At 34.3% G+C, this 23220-nt stretch overlaps 3 protein-coding genes across 3 annotated transcripts in view; 1 reads left to right on the top strand and 2 right to left on the bottom strand.

Annotated features, from left to right (window-relative positions):
- Positions 1 to 7380, top strand: part of LOC145260352 (thrombomodulin-like) — a 28840-nt gene extending 21460 nt beyond the window's left edge. Inside the window, exon 6 of the mRNA XM_080118285.1 lies at positions 7253 to 7380. Within this exon, the coding sequence (XP_079974411.1) occupies positions 7253 to 7269 (17 nt within the window). The 3' untranslated portion in view covers positions 7270 to 7380. The remainder of the gene's footprint in view (positions 1 to 7252) is intronic.
- A 1461-nt stretch (positions 7381 to 8841) lies between these two features.
- On the bottom strand, positions 8842 to 9363 carry LOC145260198 (EPM2A-interacting protein 1-like). The gene has a single exon (XM_080118022.1). It carries the CDS (start codon positions 9361 to 9363, stop codon positions 8842 to 8844), a length of 522 nt encoding a protein of 173 aa, XP_079974148.1.
- Positions 9364 to 9799: 436 nt separating this feature from the next.
- On the bottom strand, positions 9800 to 10495 carry LOC145260199 (EPM2A-interacting protein 1-like). Its single transcript, XM_080118023.1, has one exon. The coding sequence runs from the start codon at positions 10493 to 10495 to the stop codon at positions 9800 to 9802; it is 696 nt and encodes a 231-aa protein (XP_079974149.1).
- Positions 10496 to 23220: the final 12725 nt, after the last annotated feature.

Genomic DNA, 23220 nt, shown 5'->3' on the forward strand with positions numbered 1-23220 from the left:
ACTCACACGAATGCAGCAGGCAGCACAACACATAGTTTTGCTATATCTCACTCCCTATCACAAATGGTTACGTTTCCAACCAGTTTCCCTGACCAGCAAGAACAACAAGCATCACTTCTAGATCTGTTTCTGATGACAGTTCCCGAGGATTATACAACAAATGCTGACAGCCCACTCGGGGACGCTGACCATGCAGTGATAATGGTAGAAATTGCCCTAAATTCTAGACCCAAAACTGAAGAGCCAGTGCTCAAAACAAAAAAAGGCTGACTGGGAAGCAATCAGAGATCTTATTAGAAATGCCCCATGGGGAAATATTTTTTCTCTTCCTGCTGAACAGTGCGCAAATGAGACCTCTGAATGGTTCAAAACAGCAATGGAAGCACATGTTCCCATGCGGAAATTTTATAGCAAGCCTCACTCTCCCCAATGGTTTACTTCGACTTGCGCAACTGCCATTGCTCAAAGGCAGCATGCGTACCGCAGATTTAACCGACATACATAAGTCCAGTTCAAGCAAACAGAAGTATATAGAAGCTAGAAGTAACATTAAGAAAGAAATAGCGACAGCTAAGAGAGAATTTACTGAAACCACTAAAAAACGCATCGAAGCACAAAAATTAGGAACTCGTGACTTCTGGAAAATCTACAACAGTGTAGTAAATAATGGGCAATCAACAATTCCCCCACTAACCAACAATCACGAGGTTGTTTGCTCAGCAACCGACAACGCTAATATGCTTGCCAGCCGGTTTGCCTCGAACTCCACACTGGACCCTACCAACCACCCCCTGCCTGACTTTCCTTTGCCGACAGACGCCACGCTAGACGATCTAAAAATCATCCCTGCTCAGGTACACGCCATCATAAGAAATCTTGACACTTCAAAAGCATGTGGACCTGATCTCATCCCAGCTGTGCTATTAAAAAAGTGCTCAGCCGAAGTATCTCCAGTTCTCTCCAAACTCTACAACAAATGCCTTAATGAATCATGCTTTCCAGGCTGTTGGAAAACTGCTTCTGTGGTACCAATATTCAAGAATTCTGGCGAAAGAACTGACCCATCAAATTATCGCCCCATTAGCCTCCTCCCACTTTTCGCCAAAATATTTGAGACCATAATTAACCATGCTCTAGTCCAGCACCTTACAGATGTTAACTTCTGACTGACAAACAATATGGATTTAGACATGCCCGTTCCACAGCTGACATCCTCACTGTAATCTCTGAACGTATATAACATTCACTAGACAAAGCGGGGGAGGGCAGAGCGGTAGCTCTAGATATCTCTAAGGCTTTTGACAGGGTATGGAACAAGGGTCTCCTCAGGAAAATTAAATCATACGGTATTACTGGTAAAATACTTAACATAATTAAATCCTTCTTAGATAAGAGAAAAATCCAGGTTGTCCTCGACGGCTGTACGTCTAAACAGTGTGATATAAGTGCGGGAGTGCCTCAGGGGTCTATCCTTGGACCTCTATTGTTCCTGATATTTATTAATGACCTCCCCGACAGAACTGCCTCTGAGATGGGTATATATGCTGATGACACTACACTCTATAACAGGCATGACAGGAAAACAAACGAACACATATCTAAAGAAATGGCAAAAACACTAGAGGATGACCTCCAATCTGTAGTGGAATGGGGACATAAATGGATGGTCACATTCAATGCTGCCAAGACTAAACTGTTTTCCTTCAATAATTACAAGAAACCTTCTCTGCCACCAATAGCAATGGCCAGTGACTCCCTGTCTGAGAGTACATCTTTCAAACTGCTTGGCCTAACGTTCACAGGAAACATGAGTTGGAACAATTATATTGAAAACATTGCCAGGGCCGCTGCGAAAAACGTAGGCTCTCTCTACCGTGCTAGAAAACTGCTGACACCTGAAAGTATCCTGTACCTCTATAAGGCCACCATTCGCCCATATATGGAGTATTGTTGTCACATTTGGGCCGGTGCATCTGCTGCTAGTCTCTCGCTCCTAGACAAGGTTAAAAAAAGAGTCGCAAATCTGATAGGCCCTGAACTGGCATCTAAGCTTCAGCCTCTGTCCCATCGACGAAACGTTGCATCCCTCTGCCTGTTCTACAAGTATTTTAATGGTGAATGCTCTGACGAACTGCAGACACTTGTGCCCCCATGATGTAGACACCCTCGACAAACCCGACAGGCAGCTAAATCCCACCCCCACACAGTAGAGATCCCTAGATGTAAAAGATCTTTCTACTCCAATAGTTTCTTCCCCAGAACCGCTAGACGCTGGAATTCCATTCTAAGTTCCTGCTTCCTCAACTGTACTGACATGCAGAAGTTCAAGTGCAACGTGAACCAACATCTTGCTGCCAAAATCCCAACATAGTGCCCCAGTAGTTTCTGCCCCTGATAGTAGCCCCCTACACCAAAGTGGCAATGCGCCTTGTTTGGGGTGAAAATGTAATTAAAAAAAAAAAAAGAAATATATATATATATATATATATATATATATATATATATAATTTCTTATTTTCTTGTTTTATTAAAAACTAGCCATACCTGGCAACGTGTTGCTGTGGCTCAGTTTGTGTAAATGGACCCCCAAGCCCCCTCCAAAAGACAAAATAAATTTTTTTAAAAAGGAATTAATGTGGCAAACTGTTTTCTTTATTCATTATAGAAGAATATCCATAAGTTAATTAATAAAGAAAATAGTTTATGTATTTATTTATTTGTTATCCTCATCTCCTATAGTTGTTGTTTCATGACAATCTTTGAATACATAAGTAAAGGTGAAAAGAAAAGTAGGTAGAGGAATATTTTACTTTTATGATAGCAATTTATCGTAGTAAGCCGCACGTGAAAAATGAACGCATGAATACAGAAACACACAAGAGAAATAATAACTGGGGTGAGAGAAGAGTGAGTGATAGTGAGAGAGAGAGAGAGAGAGAGAGAGAGAGAGAGAGAAGGAGAGTTAGGAAGAATATATACAGAAGGAGGGAGAGAGAGAGAGAGAGAGAGAGATAAAGAATGTGGAAATAAAAACTGTTGTAAAGTATTTGTTTTTGTTTTTTTTTTTTCAGCATAAGAAGAAATGTAAAAAGAGAGCGAGTGAGAGAAAGTGAGTGAAAATAAGAACTGTTATAGGTAGTGTTGACGCCATAAAATGTGTTTTTTTTTCGGCATAAAAAGAAATGTAAAAAGTGAGCAAGCAAGAGAGAGAGGAAATAAAAACTGTTGTAGATAATGTTGATGCTGTGAAATGTTTGTTGTTTTTTCTTCAGCATAAAAAGAAATGTAAAAAGCGAATGAGAGAGAGAGTTGGGAAGAATATATATATAAAGAGATAGGGAGATAGATAGAGAGAGGAAATAAAAACTGGTGTAGATATTGTTGATGCCGTAAAATGGAAGAAAATGAACACAGCAATTTACTCAGAGGGCAAAAATAGGTATCATTGTGACATCATATTTGAATGGTACATTAGCATTTGTTTAACATGTGAATACCGGTAATCTGGAATATAGGAATGGTCAGAGCTCAGAATGAGCGGAATTAGTCTGAGGAGACTTTATTATTTATGTATCAGAAAAAGGAAAGATTATGTTATGTCTATGAGTTTATGATCCAGGTACAAAGGGTGGAAGCACAATATCTGTAGAATGTGTATATTTCCTCCCAGTGATGACTGGGGCAGTAGGAGGACATAATATTTAGAGGGAAAATAGAAATTACTTTCTCTAAAGATGGTGCGATTGTGATGATGATGCTCCTAGAATTAATTGTTGGATTTTATTATAACGAATAAATGTGTTTATAATCTCGTGCTAAAGTTACATAAGATACGGGCTAATAGTCTAGACATAATAAATTTTTTATGTGGTATCTGCTGTTGCAAACCTGCAGTACTTTGGTCCAGAGGAGAATTTCCGCAGACAAAATATTATATACTAGCAAGACCGTTAACCGGCGTAATCCAGTGAAAGCCTGAACAACTGCGGACACTGACAGCCGTGGCTGAAATGAAATACTCTGCCTTTTACTGGTGATTAGTGCTGGTTTTAGGCGATAATATGCAAGTACTGTTTGAATCTAAAAAAAAAAAAAGAGCAATTAAGGGAATCAGTATAATAAAATTATGAAAAATGGTCCATTAGAATAATAATGAAAAGTAAAAACAGAAGTTTATAAGTTAGGGATTCTGACTGTATATGAGCTGTTTAGAGTGATCAAAATCAGTCCTAGCTGTTTCCTTTTGTTGTTCAAGTCTTCCTTTTTCTTTTCAACTCTTCTACCAATAGTATTAAATTAAATTCCAGTTTTATGCTGCCTTTTCTTAACGTGTAAAACAAAACAATTACAGCTTTTTTTACTTCAGTATTGTCATGTTAAGAAAAATGGTGTTTTGAATAGACATCCCGAACTCCCCATGTTAAAAATGGTTTTTGGAATAGACAACACCAACCTTCTTATCTTAAGAATGGTGTTCGGAATAGACACCCTTTACATCTTCATGTAAATAATGGCTTTTGGAGTAGATAAACCCCTTTTGAGGAGGGATAATTTTGCCCAAATTTAACCATGATAATCGTTGTCAGCATGGCAACCTGCAAATGCTAAAAAAAAATTAGGGGGTAGCAGTGTCAGTAGGAGAGAAGTAGATTTGTTTATCGGCAGTCAGTGAATTACAGTGCAAAATACAGATCTTAATATCTCTATAAGTACTTGTCTCCACAAAATTTGAATGAAATTTTCTCATTCAGCATAGTTGAGAAACGAAAAAAGTCATCATTCTAAAGAAAATTGTGAAGGTGGACCTAATGTACAAATTTACAGCCTCTCCCCAAAGTTAACGTGTGCACCATTTCAAGAATCAGTTCAGAAAAGAAAATTAAATAAAATACTCCACAGAATTCAAAATTGGTGAAAACACATAAGTGTTTCCGTATGCAATTAAATTTCCCTAAAAACTGTAATGAATCAGTGTATAAAATCTAATCATCAATTGACAACAAATGCAAAAAAAAAGAGAAAAAAAAGCCAAGGAAATCGTTTGTTTTGGGGGCAGATTTTTATTTGGTGGGAAGTATTGTACATGTTTACATTCCCAAACCATTTTATGAGTATTCCGGACAGAGAAAAGACGTTATGCATATAAAGTTTTTTACTTGTGCACATTTGTTCCAATAAATAAGATTATCAGTATTTAATTGTCTGTATACACATTTTCATTTCTTTTTTTTTTATCTCATGGGGAGAGCAACACCATTTTTGTAGACTTTTAGAATTGTTCGTTTATTTAGGAATTAGTTTCATTTTGGAAATGAGAATGGTAGGTCTCAGCTAATCAGAAAGAGCAGAACATATATAGGGAGCTGTTATTATTTAGGATTTGGAATTCGGAAAGACTATGTTATGTTTATGTATGTCTTAGCAAGTTACAAAGGGTGAATTCACACTACAGTCGAAAAATGTAGAATTGGACCCGGTGAAAATTGGTAGAGGTGAGAGCACTAAATATCGAGAGAGAAAAATAGAAACTTCTTCCTCTATAGATGTGGCGATTGTGATGGTGTTGCTTATCGGATGTAATGTAGCATTTTATTATCATATGTGAATGTGGCAGAAATGGTTGTCGTAAGCTACATAAGCTAGTGGCTATTAGGGTAGATGTATCTGAAAAATCTCATCAGTATGCCCTGTATTTAAGAATTCAGGTGATCGCTCATCCCTCTCTCAGTACAGGCCAATAAGTCTCCTATGTATCATAAGTAAGTTGCTGGAATTTGTGTTAAATACAGAAGTAATCAACCGTCTCAGCAAAAATAACCTTCTTGTGACACACAATATGGTTTCCATTCTGCTAGATCTACAGCAGATGTCCTTACAGTTATATCTCATAGGATTAGCGAATCTTTCGACGGAGGCAACCTTTCTAGAGCAATTGCTCTTGACATATCTAAAGCCTTTGATAGGATATGGCATAAGATCTCCAGCTATGGTATAGCTGGAAATGTCTTCTGAATTATTAAATCATTTCATTCTGATATGTTCATAAGAGTAGCAGTTGAGGGGCAATAATCAGAAGCTCACAGTATTAATGCTGGAGTCCCTCAGGGGTCCATCCTGGGCCCGACTCTTTTCCTGATCTACATTAATGATCTTCCAAATCACATCCTTACATCATTTGTAGACATTTATGCTGATGACACTACCATTTATGGTAGCACATCTAAGACTGTAAACGGCCAAGTTCTCTCCAATTCTCTCTCCTCTGATCTTGAACACATGGTACAATGAGGAAAGGAGTGGCTTGTTACTTTTAATGCATCTAAAACCAAGCTTCTCTCTTTACATCATCAACGTTCTGATCCACATCTGGCATCAATTGAAATAAATGGCTCTCGTCTTGAGGAGGCCTCATGTTTTGACAAGCTTCTGGGCTTGACCTTTACTCCTGATCTTAAATGAAACAGGTACATCAAATCTGTTGCCAAAGCCGCTGGAAAAATGGTGGGATCCTTCTATCGATCCAGTAGATATCTCACTGCTGATGCAATTCTTTATCTATATATATATCTATATAAAAGCCAGGTACGTCCAAGGATAGAATACTGTTGTCACATCTGGGCAGGAGCTGCTAGAAAGGACTTGCACTACCTTGATAGAGTTCAAAATAGACTTCGTAGCCTCGTAGGAGATGTCTTTTTCTTTTCCCTGCAATCTCTATCTCACAAAAGAGATGTTGCGAGTTTGTCTCTGCTGCATCGTTATTGTCATGGAAAGTGTTCGACTGAGCTTCAGTCTATGGTCCCCCCTCCGCCAAACTTTCACAAGAAACACTTGTCTAGCTGAAAACACTATCAATAATTTCCCCCACTCTTTATCTGTGCCTAAACCTAAACGTAGATTCCATGAACAAAGCTTCTTTCTTATAACTGCACGTCTGTGGAATTGTCTTCCGTTCTCCTGCTTTCCAGCTGACTACAATATGGTTGTCTTCAAGTCTAACATAAACAAGTTCTGGAGCCGTTCCACTTGTTTACAAATTTACCGAATTTCCATTACTAACGATTACTATATTGTCCAATTTCTACTGTACTCTTTAACCCTCATCCTCGAGTGGCCTCTTGGTCTTAATAAGTGGTGATGCCTATGTAAAAAAAAAAAAAATGTTTTAATTTGTATGTGGCATCTGTTGTTATATATGGAGATGTAGACTAGTAATTTCTTTAAACTTTTTATTTTTTTTTTTAAATTCCAGCTATTTCTGCAGCTTGAAGAATCATACAGATTGAAGTCAACTCGAATGATATTGACGTCGAACCAAATCAAAGAACAAGAATATTTAATTTTCCAGGTTTTTTTTAATAAAAAATTTTCTTTTGTAAAGCATCGTTTCTTAATTTTTTTTTACCTTTGTGTAGCACTTAAAATAAATTACACATCACAAAGAACCCTTGTACAGACACATTGTTTTCATCATATATATATATATATATATATATATATATATACTAGCAAAAATACCCGTCATTGACTGGGTTCAAAAACAGCCTACAGAAAATGGACTCTGATTTATGAAAGTATGATAGGTTATGAAAAGGAAGGGTTGTAAAGAGATAGCTTCCAATTTGGGGGTATCAAAGCCAAAGCAAAATATGATGAAAGTAAAAATAAAATAATAAAATAGATAAACCCCATAATTTATTATACTATACCTGTTCACACTGAAACACTTATCACAATATTCTGTGGATCTATATTAAAAAACCTTGTTAAACTTTATGACATATTTACATTCTATGGAGTTCAGGCGCGAACGAACACCCAATAATTTTATTATACCATATTTATTCAAACTGAAACATAATTATCAAAGTATACTTACGCAGATAGATATGAAAAGTCTTTGTTAAAGTTTGTGCCTATTTCTATTCTATGGAGGCCAGGCGCGAACGCAGACCCTACAATTTTATTATACCATCCCTATTTAAGTTAAAATATACTTATCATAGTATTATTATGTACATCTATATCAGAGGTGGGCAAACTTTTCAGTGCAAGGGCCAAATTAAAAAATTCTAAATTTAACTGGGCCGCATAGTATATTGTCCAATATAATTGATATTTAAAATAGACAAAATGAAAGGATTTCAAAGAAAAAATGGAATTAATTTTCATTTATTAAACTTTTAAAATAAACGTGTTTTATGGGAATCTTCTATAGTACTTTAAAATGCTTTTAAAAGTACTATAGAAGATTCCCATAAAATACATTTATTTGAAAGATACAGTAAGTCACTTTAACCTTAAACTTTAAAAGAAAACAATTGTATTAATATGTATTTTTTATCACATAAAACACATTTGAAAAATAAAATAACCTTGTTTTAAGAATAAAAGCAATTTTTAAGTAACTCTGTTTAAATAAATGAAAAATATATCTTATTAATTGATATTTTAGAATAGAATCTTTAAAAGATACACATATAAAGTAACTTAAAGGACAAAAATGAATTTCTATATTAAAGAAGAAACGTCACATGAAGTATATTTATTTAAAAACAAAGTAACTCAACTTAAATGAGGAAAACATTTGTATTGATTTTTTAAAGCAGTAACTTGACATGAAATATATTTATTTGAAAAACAAAATAACTCAGCAATTAAGCAACAGAAGGATCAAAAAGACTCCGTGAGAATGATGCAAACTGACTGCAATCATTTACCAGTTTGTTGAAATTTGGTGTCAAGTTGCTTGTACTGATTCTTAACACTGACTGAAGATTTAAGTGTGTGAGAAGTGACCTGTTCTTTGACTTGTTAATTTTCAATATGGAGAAAGTTTGCTCACATATGTAATAAATAATACAAACATCTTCCTAGCAAAATTTTCAGATTTTTAAACTTTTCTGGGTGCAGAGATGCATAAAATTCGACTGGTTGTTTATTTTCAAAGAGCCTTTTTAAAGAGTTGTCGGCTTGCAAATTAATAAGATCTACCTGTAGTTCTTCGGCAGCTGTTTCAACGTCACATGCAAAAGGTGAACTGAGCAAATCAAAATGTCCTTCAATCGCCTTGAAATCAGCAAATCTTCTGATAAATTCCTCTTTTAGAGCCATCAAATAGGAACTGTATTTGTCTGATAATGCTTGTGTAACAGCTTGTGTTTTCAACAGAGGAAAATGAACAAAGTTTTGCTCTTTAAGCTGCTTGGCAAAAAGTTTAAGTTCCAATTGAAACGCTTTCACTTCAACATACAATTCATGAGCAAATACACTTTTGCGTTGTAGTTTTGCATTTAACTCATTTAGCTTTTGCAATATGTCTACAGCAAATTCAAAATCACAAACCCATTCGTCACACTCCATTTCTTTTAAAAAGTCACAAGGAATTTCTTTCATATTAAAAAACATGACAACCTCTGTTTTAACGTCCCACATTCTCTTCAGTACTTCCCCCATACTTAACCATCGGATATTTGTGTGATACAGCACATCAGTAAAATCTGCCTCGATATCTTCCAAGAAGCATTGGAACTGCCTGTGTTTCAGTCCCCGTGCTCTTATTAAGTTCACCGCACACACTACTGGATCCATAACATGTTTGAGTTTCGAAGATGATTTACAGAGGCTTTCTTTATGTATGATGCAGTGAAAAGACAACACACTGTGCGATGGAAAATCTTCTTTGATTTTTTTATTCATCAAGGTCACGAGGCCACAGTGTTTGCCTATGAGATAAGGAGCACCATCAGTTGTAATACTTGCCAGTTTATCCAGGCTTAACCTAGACCTGATTAGACTGTTAATGACACTGTTGTATAAATCTTCCAGTGACTGTGTCTTTGAGGGACTCCATGGATAGCAATTCTTCTGTAATTCCAAAGTTTTTGTCAATTCCTCTGATGTAAATTAGGACCTGAGCAGTATCCTGAATATCAGTGCTCTCATCTAAAGCGATAGAAAACCACTGAAAGCTAACACTGGCTGTTAACACCTGTTCTTGAATATCCACTGCAATTGCATCTATGCGACGAACAATCATTCTTCTTGACAGACGTATAGCTTCTACTTTTGATATAACTTCAGGACATACTACATTAACAGCATTAACCATGCAATCTTTAATAAATTCTGCTTCTGCAAATGACTTATTTTGTTCTGCAATTTTATTTGCCAATACAAAACTTGCCTTTGTCGCATTCCTTTGTAAAGATGAAGTTTTTTGAAGCATAGTTTGCTGTTGCCTCAAACGTTTTATCAGATCAGTTGCTTTCCTTTGCAGTTTTTGCTTTGATAAATTGCTTCCAAAGTTGGTATGCTTGGTTTGAAAGTGCCGTTTCAAATTGTATTCTTTGAAAACAGCAACTGTATCATGACAAATCAAACATACAGCTTTAACTCTGACATCAGTAAAGAGATACCTGTCAGTCCACTCTTTGTTAAACACTCTGCATTCGTCTTCAATTTTTCGCTTTTTAGATGGCTTCGAATCAGTCATTTTGAGTAAAGTTTGCAAGATAATAAAAGCTGTACTGAAATAAAATGGAAAAAAATAGTGAGTGAGAAACGATACAAACAGGGGTCGGCTGACAGTATTACAGGCCCTCGGACCGAAAATGCAATGGGCGCCCATTTCCCAATTTTTTACAGTTAAATGCCACATATCAAGGCTGTGCAGCAAGTGATCTGTGCATATTTGCTTAAATAAGAAAAAAAAAACAACTTTAGCTTAAGAATAGTGTTGGAACGATTCCTAATTTTTTCCGATGACAATAGTTCTCATACAAAAAATTTCAATTAATTTGATCAAGTAGTTTTTTTTTTTTTTTTTTCACAGCCAAAAACAATTTCTTATGAGGTAGATTTTATCTATCGTAGAAGCGGCCATATTTGAAGTAAAAGGTGAGGTAAAGGTCGGGTAATCGACATTTTGGAGGCCATATTTCGCGAATGTAGTCTTTTTATATTTCCAGCATCAGAAAAATAGAAATTTGTTTTTCAAATATCTATTTTTTTCCTTTTTTATTCTTAAAAAAGAATAGCTTGAAATTTATTTCTATGCAGAAAAAATATATAAAGCCCCCCCCCCCCCACCTAACGGTTGCATGAGAAAACATATAGGACTTACAAGTCATATTTAGGCCGGGACACTATGGAACTAAATGCCCAAGGAGTACCGATTTTTCGAGGATGAAAAGAAACTTTAAAATGGTGCCCCTCAATAAAAAGTGATCATAAAGTGGGTACTCATTTTACATTAAATTATTACAGAAAAATGATACCCCACTTTTTAAAATCAATATTTCTTTATAACTTGAAAACTACTCGTTTACCAGAAATTTAAACGTTATTTTCGTTTTCAGCACCCCCCAAAACTCTAAAAATTGGCATTTTTAAAGGATTTGTTGACGGTGGAGTAAAACTGCACATTTACCATTTATTGTAAACAGTGGTAATTACGATTTCTTCACGATTTTGCGAAACTTTCATTCTATTTTTGACATTTCAAAGACATTGACACGTTTGGTAAAATGCAGTTATAAAATAAATATGGCAAATATCTTTTCTGAAGAAAGCTAATGTTGGTAAATATATATAAGCACGCTATGTTTTTCTGTTATCACAAAAAATTGAACGGAACTTTAGGGACTACCAAAACAAGGTGAAAAAAAAAGCATGATTCTGTGACGTCAGACTTGTGTAGACTATACGAACTATGAAAAATCAGAAGCGACTTAATGATTTTTTAAAACCTTTGCTTATCTTCTTCAAACTGCAATTAATAATTAATCTTTGTTATAATTTTGTTAGGTTTTAAGATTTACACAGTTTTATAATTAATAATATTATAAACATTTCTATATTAAATATGAAATACGGTTTTACTGAATGTCCATTTGGTTAACTACCGGCTTCCATAAAAAAGACAAACAAAATATGAGGGGGTGTACAGAATGCTTAATAATTGTGCAATAATATTTTCAAATCTGTTTTCATTTGATGATAAAATAGCTGACAAGAGTCATGTTTATATGAAAACTTAATATTAAAAAAAAAATTTAAACACAATTAATTAAAAATCTATGTTGTAACGGAACATTTTGAAATAATGGGATTTTAATCGTTTTAATCTTTTAAAAATTAATGGTACTTATACAGTTTACTGACGACATTAAAAAATGGAAATATTGAAAAATATTTTATTGTACATAACTGTTATAGACTGAAGTTCTCCGAAAAAAATTTTCACTTCATTTGATCAAGTAGTTTTTTTTTTACAGCGAAAACAATTATTTATCACTACGACGTCAACGTGGCCATTTTGGAAATGTACCTAGCAGAATACCTCCATTTTAGGCCAAATTTCGCAATCTAGCCTTTTTTTTCTCGCCATATTGAGATGCGCACAACACATCTGCAATTTTTTTTACGTTTTTTTTCTTTTTTTTTTTTAAATCTGCAATTTTTTTGCGTTTTTTTTTATTTTTAAAATAAAAATACTATTGAATATGCAAAGAAATTGAAGAATGCAAAGAATTGAAGAATTTTTATACGAGATTATTTTCGAAACATGCGCAGTTGGACACGCATGGGTCGCATGGATAACTTCGAAACTTCGTTTATTTACTTCTGTTACAAATTTAAAAAAAAAAAAAAAAAAAACACCCCAAAAATGGCATCTGTCTTCGCAAAAAAAAAAAAAAAAAATCTCATTCTGGTGGGGGGAAAAAAGAGCTAGATTGGCCTAAAATGGAGGTATTCTGCTATGTACGGCAGTTACCTGCCCTTGGGGAATTCCTGGGGCTGCAATAACATTTCCAAAATGGCCACGTTGACGTAGCCGTGATAAATAATTGTTTTTCGCTGTAAAAAAAAAAAAAAACTACTTGATCAAATGAAGTGAAAATTTTTTTCGGAGAACTTCAGTCTATAAAAGTTACGTACAATAAATTTTTTTTTCATTATTTCCATTTTTTAATGTCGTCACTAAACTGTATAAGTACCCATTTATTTGTTATATATTTGTTTTTTTGACAACTTTTTCGAATCTATGTGCACTGCACAGTCATACAAACCCCTTTTTTAAACGAAAAAAGTAAAATTTCTTTTTAATTTTAACGGAAATAATAATTTTTTTTATTGTTATTAATATGAAAATGGAATTTATAAATTTATTTTAAATTATCGATATTTGCTAAATTAACGAGAAATGAAGCCATTAATTTTAAATTATTGGGTTTTATATAGCTTTTTTTTCGATAAATTATTTTTTCGCTGAATTTGTTTTTCTATTACAATTGACTTATTTCACGCATTCGTAGTTTTTAACAAAAGTCAGTGAACCGAAACGAAATTAGAAGTTCTGTTCCATTTTTGTGACAACTAAAAACATAGCGTGCTTATTCAATTCAGATGTATCATAATGTTGATACAATTTACGAAAATATTAAAAAAAGAAGTAAAATAAGTACTTCAAAATATAGTTATCGAAAACATAACAAAAAAATTAGAAACAGCATGAAACAAATCGAAGATCCGATTTTTTGCAATTTTTTAGACACCCACAAAATGTTACCTTTTATAAACTTTTTGCATATATGTGAATTAATTTTTGGTCATTTATAGAAAACAAGATTAAAAGTGTGTTTTAATAAATATTTTATAAATCAGTTAATTTATTTTAATCAGTAATAAATGTACAAAATTGACTAATATATATATATATGTAGGCATCTTGTAAAATTTAAAATTTTAGATATTACTTCAATCAAGATATTTTGAACAAGTAAATACTAATCAAAATATTTGACAAAACGGGACAATATTGATTAAATTTTTTTTAATATTTTGCTTGAATTTGTATAAAACCCTCTTATTGACATTCTAAAATGTTTGGCTTACGAAATTACATAATGCGAATTTAAATTTACTAAATTTTTGTAAAAAATTAGCATAATTACAGATGTAATCAAAATAATAAGTCAATATTTTAACTTACTCAAATGCTTGGCATTTATAAGATGTCCTTTTTTTTGGAAATTCTAAATATATGAAAAGTTTAGTGCCTTTTGGGAGTGACGGAGATGGGAGAGAGAGTTCGCTAAGACTTGACCGGTCGGTCGACGGTATCCCAGACTACAAGCGCCAGATTTTATGGTCACCAGAATATTTTTAGTATATTAAAATAATTTATTGCCTGTTTTCGGCCAGGCAAAGTTTCGGGCTCGGCAAATCAAAAAGGATCCGATAAAGCTACGCCTGGCAATCTAGCTTGGAACCAAATGTGAACTTACCAGTCCCCATAAAACAGACATTTTTTTAGTGCTTACTTTGTAAGGTTTCTTCGTTTTCTTTTACTTTCTTTGTTTTTCTTTCTTGATAAATTTAGTTAGATTGTTAACGAAGATACTTTTTCATCTCCAAATTGTCATTTTTGCAAGGATCTGTCCGTACATGTGTCTGGCAGTCCGCACGTCAATGAGAAAACCACAATTCAATATTCAATACTTGGAGGGGCGCATGAATTCCTTTGGCGGGCCGTAGTTTGCCCACACCTGATTTATATCAAAAATACTTGTAAACGTTTTTTTTTTTTTTTAAATTTTTAAATTTTTTATTTCCATACTTTGGGGGCTAGGCGGAGGCGCGTATGCAGACCCCACAGTTTTTATGAATCACCGTTCTGCCAGATCAAACATACCCATTCCTGTGTCTTATGGCCTGAGTATTTATGAGAAGGGATTAGGGGTGGGAAAGGATGCCATAGAGGCCACAACAAAGAATACCTGAAATGAATAACGTTGGAAGTGTGTAGATTCTGACTCCATATAAAGACAAACGAATATTGAAGGTTGAGAACCGATTTTATTTACTACCAACAATTTGTATTAGGAGAGGTAAAGTGTTCGTAGGATGGAATGTGATTTAACAAAGGAGATGAATGTTCGTAAAATGTTTGTAGGTATGTATGAATTGACAAGGAATGAATGTTCGTAAAATGTTGAAGGTTTTTATTGACAAGTTTTTTATTGACAAGTTTGTAGGTATGTATGTTTTTATTGACAGGTTTGTAGGTATGTATGTTTTTATTGACAAGTTTGTAGGTATGAATGTTCGTAAAATGTTGAAGGTTTTTATTGACAATGTTTGTAGGTATGTATGAATTGACAAGGAATGAATTTTCGTAAACTGTTTGTAGGTATGTATGAATTGACAAGGAATGAATGTAACTTATCTTTTAGACGATGGAGAGGGTCAGGCTGTCGGTGATGCGTGTCCTGACTTGTAACTGGAAAGCTAGGGACTTCTTTCATCAACTCTAGCAGCCCGGCGTCTTCGTCGTCTTTCTCCTCCTCTCCCTTCTTTGGTTTGTGTGAATTAGGCATCGTTTTGAATTGAAGGTGTTTGGCCCATAACATGAGAGCGTAGTCGGCTTCAGTTCACTGGTGCCTTATTTCTTTTTCTTCTTCATCTCTTTAGGTCGGGTGGGAGAATGTCTGTGCATTCACTGACGTAGCTGGGCGAAAATCTCCTGTTCCCTCAAAACCCTCGTTTTATAGTGGCAAACTGGCTCCCAGTGACTGTGATATTTGAGGTGTTTATTTTAGGTGTGGAGCTCTGCCATTGGTCGATAATTATTTTGTGGTTATCTTATTTTTTTCTTCCCAAGCGGAAGCGATGTGTGGAGCCATGTGCAAAAGACGATTTTTCATTTTGACTATCATGGTGGGTGCGTTAACATCCGGTTCGCTGCTAATTCTCATCATGTTCCCACAGTTGATACATCTTCTATCATTATATGTAATCAGTTTTTTAAAATAGTCAACCATATAGGAGCCTATTCGTTACCAGACACACACACACACATTCAGCTCTATATTATATATTACGCCCGAATTCAAAGCTATCTCTTTACAACCCTTCCTTTTCATAACCTATCATACTTTAATAAATCAGAGTCCATTTTCTGTAGGCTGTTTTTGAACCCAGTCAATGATGGGTACTTTTGCTAATATATATATATATATATATATATATATATATATATATATATATATATATATATATATATATATACATCAAGAGATAAAACTCATGAATTAAAGTGAGGTTATTAAGAGTGATCAATAAAAAAGAGCAAAATAAAATATTTGTTGGAATTTTTTGTACCAATAGTGCATCCTGCTGTTTACATTTATATTTTTATTCTGGTTCTTATACTTGATTTTTTGTATTTTGTATCTTTTTTGATTCTTAGTTTTGTATATTTTGAGTTCGTATGAAACTCCCTTTAATTTAAAGAAAAGAGCAATGCTAGCTCCTTGATGACGTCACGAGCCCAGCACGAAATTTGGCCTCTTTTTGGTTCCGGTGACAAGGACGTGGTTTCATTGTCCAGCACTGATATGGAATTTTGACGAGCCTCCTTCAAAGAAGAGTACCTGGCAAGAATACCCGGACGCGCTGAAAGCGAACATCTAAGAACTTATTTACGTGGCTACGGTTTGCATGTAAATGGAAGGAGAGAAATTTTAAAGGACTTTAAAATGAGAAAAAAAGAAAAAGGCACATGCCTGACACCATCAATTTGTGAGTAAGTTCCTAAAATTTATTGTTTATGAGAGAGAGTTAGGAACTACTATTTGAATTATATTGTATTCATTCATGGATACGACATCTTCAATATAAGAACCAGCGTTTTTTTTTTTTTTTTCATTATCTGTTGTTACCTTGGTTTCTCTGTTTTTTTAATTTAATGCCCGCAAAAGGAAAAATTTGCAACCAAATTCATTGTAAATAAAATCTCTCCTTCATTTTGAAAAAAGACCTTTATATTATTTTTTACCCCCTCCCCCTCTTTGTATTTTATGCTTTTATTTTTTTTTTTATCAGGCTAGTTACTTTCGCGTCGAATTTATCTGGAAGAGGATAAATTTCTGGCACTACACTGAACATGCTAATGTTTTGGACAATTTAGTTTGCAAGAAACCAAAAGTCACTTGTCAGGCAACATAAAAAAGTTTATTTACCACCAAAGGCATCTTGTTCAAAAATGGAAAAAGTGAAATATATTTTTTTTATTTATAAAAATAAAATATTAAATGCTAAAATATAAGTGGGAGGAGAGACATTAAGTGACATTTTAGACTCAAGTAGAAGGAGATAAGTGGAAAGAGAATGTCAAGATGTAACAGGATAAATGAAAAGAATAGAAAGAGATAAAAAAAAAAAGGAAAAGAAGACACAAAGAAAAAGAAAAGGAAAAAGAAAGAAGAAAAAAAAAACAGAAAAACGGAAGAACGATGAAGGGATCAGCATGATTACATTACATTACTGTTAGTAATGGGAGGTGGAGTGAAAGCATTAAGGGTTAAGAGATAACATGTAAAAGAAAGAAAGAGGTCGATGTAAGGGGTGGGGTGGATTAAGACAGACTAGCATATGGGGTTTCTAGTGAGACATATATACACAGACCACTTATACGTATCAGCAATCCAGTCGGACACATACACAGACATATGAACATATGTGCATAAAGAAATAATAAAGCCCGAGACCTTATGCATCGGTAATTAGGCTGTGTCTTCTTAGGCATAAGTTGTATTACTCAATGAAGTTAATAATTAAAAATTAAAATTTCCAGTAATAAAAATGAAAAATCTAAAAAAAATAATAAAAATTCTGATTTCGTTAATCAACGTCTCCTTGAAAAGAGATGGGATTCAGTTCCAGAGGATTTCCCTCAATCCTGGCTGCAGATCGGGAGCTTCAAAGATCAAGGGTTTTCATAAGGATGTTGGTGGTACCTACAATAGCAGAGGTCTGAAGGCCGCCTAAAACATTGGGGATTCGTAGTTTTTTCAATTGTCTTTCCAGACGACTTGATACTACTCCTAGTGTATTAACTACGACCGGGATTATTTGTGTTTTAACCCTGTGTATACGCCTTATCTCCAAGGCCAGTGGAGCATAATTGCTCCACTTCTCGTTCTCCTTCTCTCTCACGTTCCTGTCCCAGGGTACTGAGAAGTCTATAATTTGCTAGTTTTTTGAGACCTTGTCAATGAAGACCAAATAATAATAATAATAATAATAATAATTGTTGTGGTGGCATCCACTAATTTACATATGTGGATAATATTACACATAAATAGCAAGACTCGGTTAGTCTGAGTGTGTGTTAACCAGAAGCCACCGAAGGCCGAGCCGAGAGCAGATATGTTCTCCAGCCAAGACTCTCTTACCTGACAACCATTATGTAAATATACTGTGAATATACTTTTTCTAATACACTTCTTATTGATCTACCTTTGATTGTTGAGTCTTCATTTGTATTGCCTTATACGTTATTTGGTTCAACTTGCAAACATAACAGTTGGCGACGAAGATGAAGATGAACGTCAAAAATAACAATAATAATAATAATAATAATAATAAAAAGATGAAGTATAAGTGTAAATAAATATATGAATAAAGAAAAAAAGAAGACTAAGACAAAAAATAAAACACGGAAAACATAATTAAAGAAAAACATAATAATATTGATAATATAAAAAGGAAAAGATAGAGTAATAAATTATAGGAGAATAAATTAGTACATAGTATAACCATAGTAATAGATTAATTAAAAAATACATATAAATATGCAATAAATATAAAAATATGAATAAAATTTAGAAAGTAATAAAAATATGTAGAATACTAAATAGAGAATGAACTAGAATATACGGATAAAAATAATTGTAAGAATAATGATTAATGATTGGAATGACATCACAGGAGATAAAGATTAAAATACTGTAATAATTATGGAAGTGATATGGGCGTTACAAGATGTCAAAAAAGTAATAGTCAAAACATAATACAATCATAAATGTAGAAGTAAATAATAAACAATTTAGATTAAAATATTTTTGAAAATTTAAATTTAAAAAAAATGTTCAGAATATATAAAATTAAAAAAGAATTAAAAAATTTTTTTTAAATTTTAAAAGAATTTTTAAAATCTAAAAAATCTAAAAAGCCTGAAAATAATAATAAAAAAAAAATTGAAAGATTACTAGCAAGATAGATTTAAAATTACAATAAAGAGTAATAAATCAAATATACTTGGGGTTATGAAATTAAAATTAAAGAACAAACAGACCAATGGTAAGCTAAGGAAGACAAAAGGGTAAGAGATAGTAAATAAGTAAAGTAAATAAGAGGAGAGGCAATGGTATGCAACAAGACCAACATTGTAAATTGACAAGTAATCAAGACAAAATTTTGCGTGTTATATAGTTTTTAAAAGTGTAAGAAAAAAAAATTTAAATTAAGATAAAGATAGTTTAAAGTTACGAAAGGAAGTCAAAGTGGCTAAGAAGGTGGAATTTATAGTGTTCACAGTTAATAGAGATTTCATTTTTTTATTAAGGAGCTTATCTCTTTTTTTGAATCTGGAAATAAACAGTTTTTCGCTCAAGCAAAGGCAGCAAGGTGAGTTAATAAATTTGCATGTGCTTGTTTTTCCTAAGAATGTCCTACTGGTGTTAGGTTCTGCTCTTTTAAATTCCTGTAGTATGTGGTGAGTGATGTTCTGTTCTTGTATTTTGGATTGTTAAACAAACATTTATGACTGGAGAACCTCTCTTTGAAAGTGTTACCAGCCATGTCCATATAGCATTTACTTATATAGGGATTTTCTTAAATAGCTATGGTTGCTTTGTATACCACAGATTTGACTAAGCAATTGTGTTCAAGTAGGCATTCAGGCTTGTTTAAAAATTTCAAGATCTAGTATTATTGAGTTCAAATATATTTGGCTCTTGGTTGCTATTTAACATTTTACTATTGTGTTTTTTGATAATTTTTTCAAGGTTATCACTACAACTATAACTTAGTTTGAGAATGCTTTTGTTAAAAATATTATGGAGGATGTTCACCATTACAATACTTGTAGAACAAGCAGAGGGATGCAACATTTCCTTGATGGGACCTAGGCTGAAGCTTGTGTGTAGGAGGATGTTGACATTTCCTTACAAGAACTACAAAACCTTAATGCTGTCATCTCCCCTGATTGGAATATACATTATACAGGGGACAACTTGTGAATTTACTATTCCCTTGATACATCCTCCTTTGGAGGAAGCTGGTTCAATGGACCTAAAGTATATGTTGCTGGCTGGCTAGCTGGCTGGCTAATTAACTAATGTTGTATTATAAGAATTCACAAATGAGCCCATGAATCCAATCAATTCATAGAATTGATGGAAGGCTATGTGTGATATTTTGTGTCTCCTCTGACTTCCGGTTATCCAAATTTTGTTTTCAAAGGATATTTGCACAGTGAGTTACCAAATTTTATAGAGGAATATTTTTGCTTTGTTTTGCTGACATATATTTTTAACAGTCTTTCTATAGTAAAATGACCGTACATGCATGGCAAAGAGTAACACTCTGCAAGAGGCAACCCTGTTAATATGCATGGGTATAGACAAAAAACGGCTGATCTAGAAGAGTAAACTTCGATAAACTAGTCTGTTATTTCTAAAAGTATAGTAGTTGATCAGAGAACAGCATGGTTGTGCAAATATTCTTGACAACAAACAAGCACAATGTTCTAGTTTTTGGAGAACTATGGCAAGATGGTGTCTCGATAAAATAGCTTACTCTTTAGCGGGGTTGGAAAATTTTTGCTTCAAACAAACTATGGTTGTTTTAAGTTAGTTTGCTATGACGAGCAGACTTCTGAGTAGGTGCCAAAATGCAGACCAGTGCAATCCATGGAAACCTGTCTACAACTGGATAGTCAGTCATATCAGTGTCTTAAATTATTTATCCCGTATGTAATATACTCGGTCTGTAATGGACGAAAATATAATTATTTAATATAGATAACTTGTTACGGCAACTGAGAAAATAAAGTATGTCAAATATTTAGAGCTAAAAGAGCTCAAGAAAGTTCTGGTGAAAGAAAGGTGTTTCTACAGACATTGAGTACGAGGTGCCTTCAATAAGTGTCCAGACGTTTTTTGTACAAGCATTTAAAATTGTTGTTGACGCTTGAAAATTCAGTATGTTATTGCTATACATCTTATGAGATGGCTGACCAATTTTTATGATTTCAGGTTCAAATGAACGGCTATAGCAGGAATTGGAATACACCCTACTAAAGCCTGATTGTGACAGCTGGTGAATTTCAAAAATGCAATCTGGACATGAGGATACTTTAGAAGAACAATATGCAATAAAATTCTGTTTTAAACTTGAGGGAAAAATACCACAGAGATGTATGGAATGCTTCAGACTGCTTTTGGACCATCTTGCATGAATCGGCCATCAGTTTTTGAGTGGTCTAAGAGATTCAATGAAGGCAGGGAATCTGTGAGGGATGATGAGAAGTGTGGGAATCAGAACCCCAAGAGTTGACTGGCCAAATAAAGAATTTCATGGATAAGGACCATCGTGCGCCTATAGAGACAATAAGTGCATAGTTTGATATCAGTGTGAAAGCTATACACACAATTATTTGTGATGAACTGAAAATGTAGAAGATTTGTGCGAATGCACCAGTTCACAACTCCATCTTTGTTACAAACTATTTGACCAAGATGGTCATCAAAACAGTTTCTCATCCTCCCTATAGTCCAGTGACTATGTGACTTTTGATTATTCCCTTAGCTTAATAAAAACCTTAGAGGCTGCTGTTATGAAACAATTGAAGAGATGAAATCTAATTGACACGCTCACACAAGAGGACTTCGATGAGGCCTTCCAGAAGTTGTTGGAATGGTACAACAAGTGCATTGCAGCCGGAGGAGATTGTTAATGTAGACATTGGTTACCTCCCTTGCTTCAGTTACATGGTTACCTCCCTTGCTTGTGGTGATATAAATAGGAGTCGGCCATCTTGGTTTAGTCAGTTCGTTCGTACAGTTTAGACAGACTACAAGTGTCTCAACAGAGATGACTTCGAAGGGGGATAGAGTTTCATGAACGTGCAATCAATAAAAGTGCTCATACAAAAAAATGTCTGGAAACTTATTGAAGGCACCTTGTACAGATATTTGTTTTGGCTGGTGTAAACAGGTCTGTGTGTAAACATGTCTGTGTGTAAACAGGATAAGTATAAAGATATGTGTGTGTGCATATTAGCATGTCTGTTTTGTTAGTGAGAAAGTGTAAGTACTAACATGAGTGTGACAGAGTTAAGTTAGCAGTGTATATATGCTGGTGCTGTGTTTAGTAGTTTGTGAGAGTCTATCATAGTATTTTCTACTATTCTGTGAGAGTAGTTCTTGCATGCATCGACTATAAAAACAAAAACAGAAAAGAGAGAAAGGAAGCTGTGTGTTTGGGTTTTTATAGTGTGTGCTGAAATTTGGAGCTGAATCTTTCTTGTATTGTTATTGGTTAAAAGAAACTGCTGATTTGAGTTTTGTCTAATCAAGAGTCCATGCATAATAACAGCATTTACAGCTGCTGCTACTTCAATCAGTTTAAAAACTTTTTTTGGAGGTGTGTGTGTGTTAAAAAAAAAATGTTAAAAGAAAAAGAAAAGTTTTAGTAGGAAGGTAGGATTGAACCCTGAACCCTTGACGCGAAGGTGGAAATGAAAGAGAAAAAAAGCCAGTCACCTGATCATCTCAGTCACGAGAGAGAGGAACTAATAAGGGCGTTATATGAAGGTTTATGAAGCGAAATAAACAGGTGCAAGGAAGTGGCGTGGTGTTTATTTATTTGCTTCCCAACTGAGCAAATTAGGCACAAGACCGTTTTTTAATGTGGGGAGGAAAAATCAGCTCCCCCAAGGGGGCACTCTTGCAGGGTCCAAAATTAGCAATTGTCTGATATGAAGGGTTTCCCCACATTGATCAAACTAATTGACTTAAAAAGCAATTGTCCGATATGAAGGATTGTCCTCACATTTACCAGAACTGATTACTTCCTTTTTTGCTCCTGGCCCGAAGGCCAAGAACAGCCTCTGCGCATGGTGTCTGACCTAGTTTTGCGCTGCAAGCCAGATCATTTGCTTTCGCTTTTCACGGCGAGCTGATAAAATTCGGGCTAATTAAATACACATGCGACCCCTGTTGTTAAGTCCTAGTTATTATGATTTAGACGCGATATAAAAAGTTTTAAGTATGAGCGAGTCTACCCAGAAGGCCTGGGAAAAAAGCCTTTCGCGGGCACACACAAAAAGCAAACATACATACACACACATTTTGCCTTTTATATATA

Source organism: Euprymna scolopes, chromosome 36 (genome assembly GCF_053919585.1).
Source record: "Euprymna scolopes isolate OS-2025 chromosome 36, ASM5391958v1, whole genome shotgun sequence".
NCBI classification, from domain to species: domain Eukaryota; kingdom Metazoa; phylum Mollusca; class Cephalopoda; order Sepiida; family Sepiolidae; genus Euprymna; species Euprymna scolopes.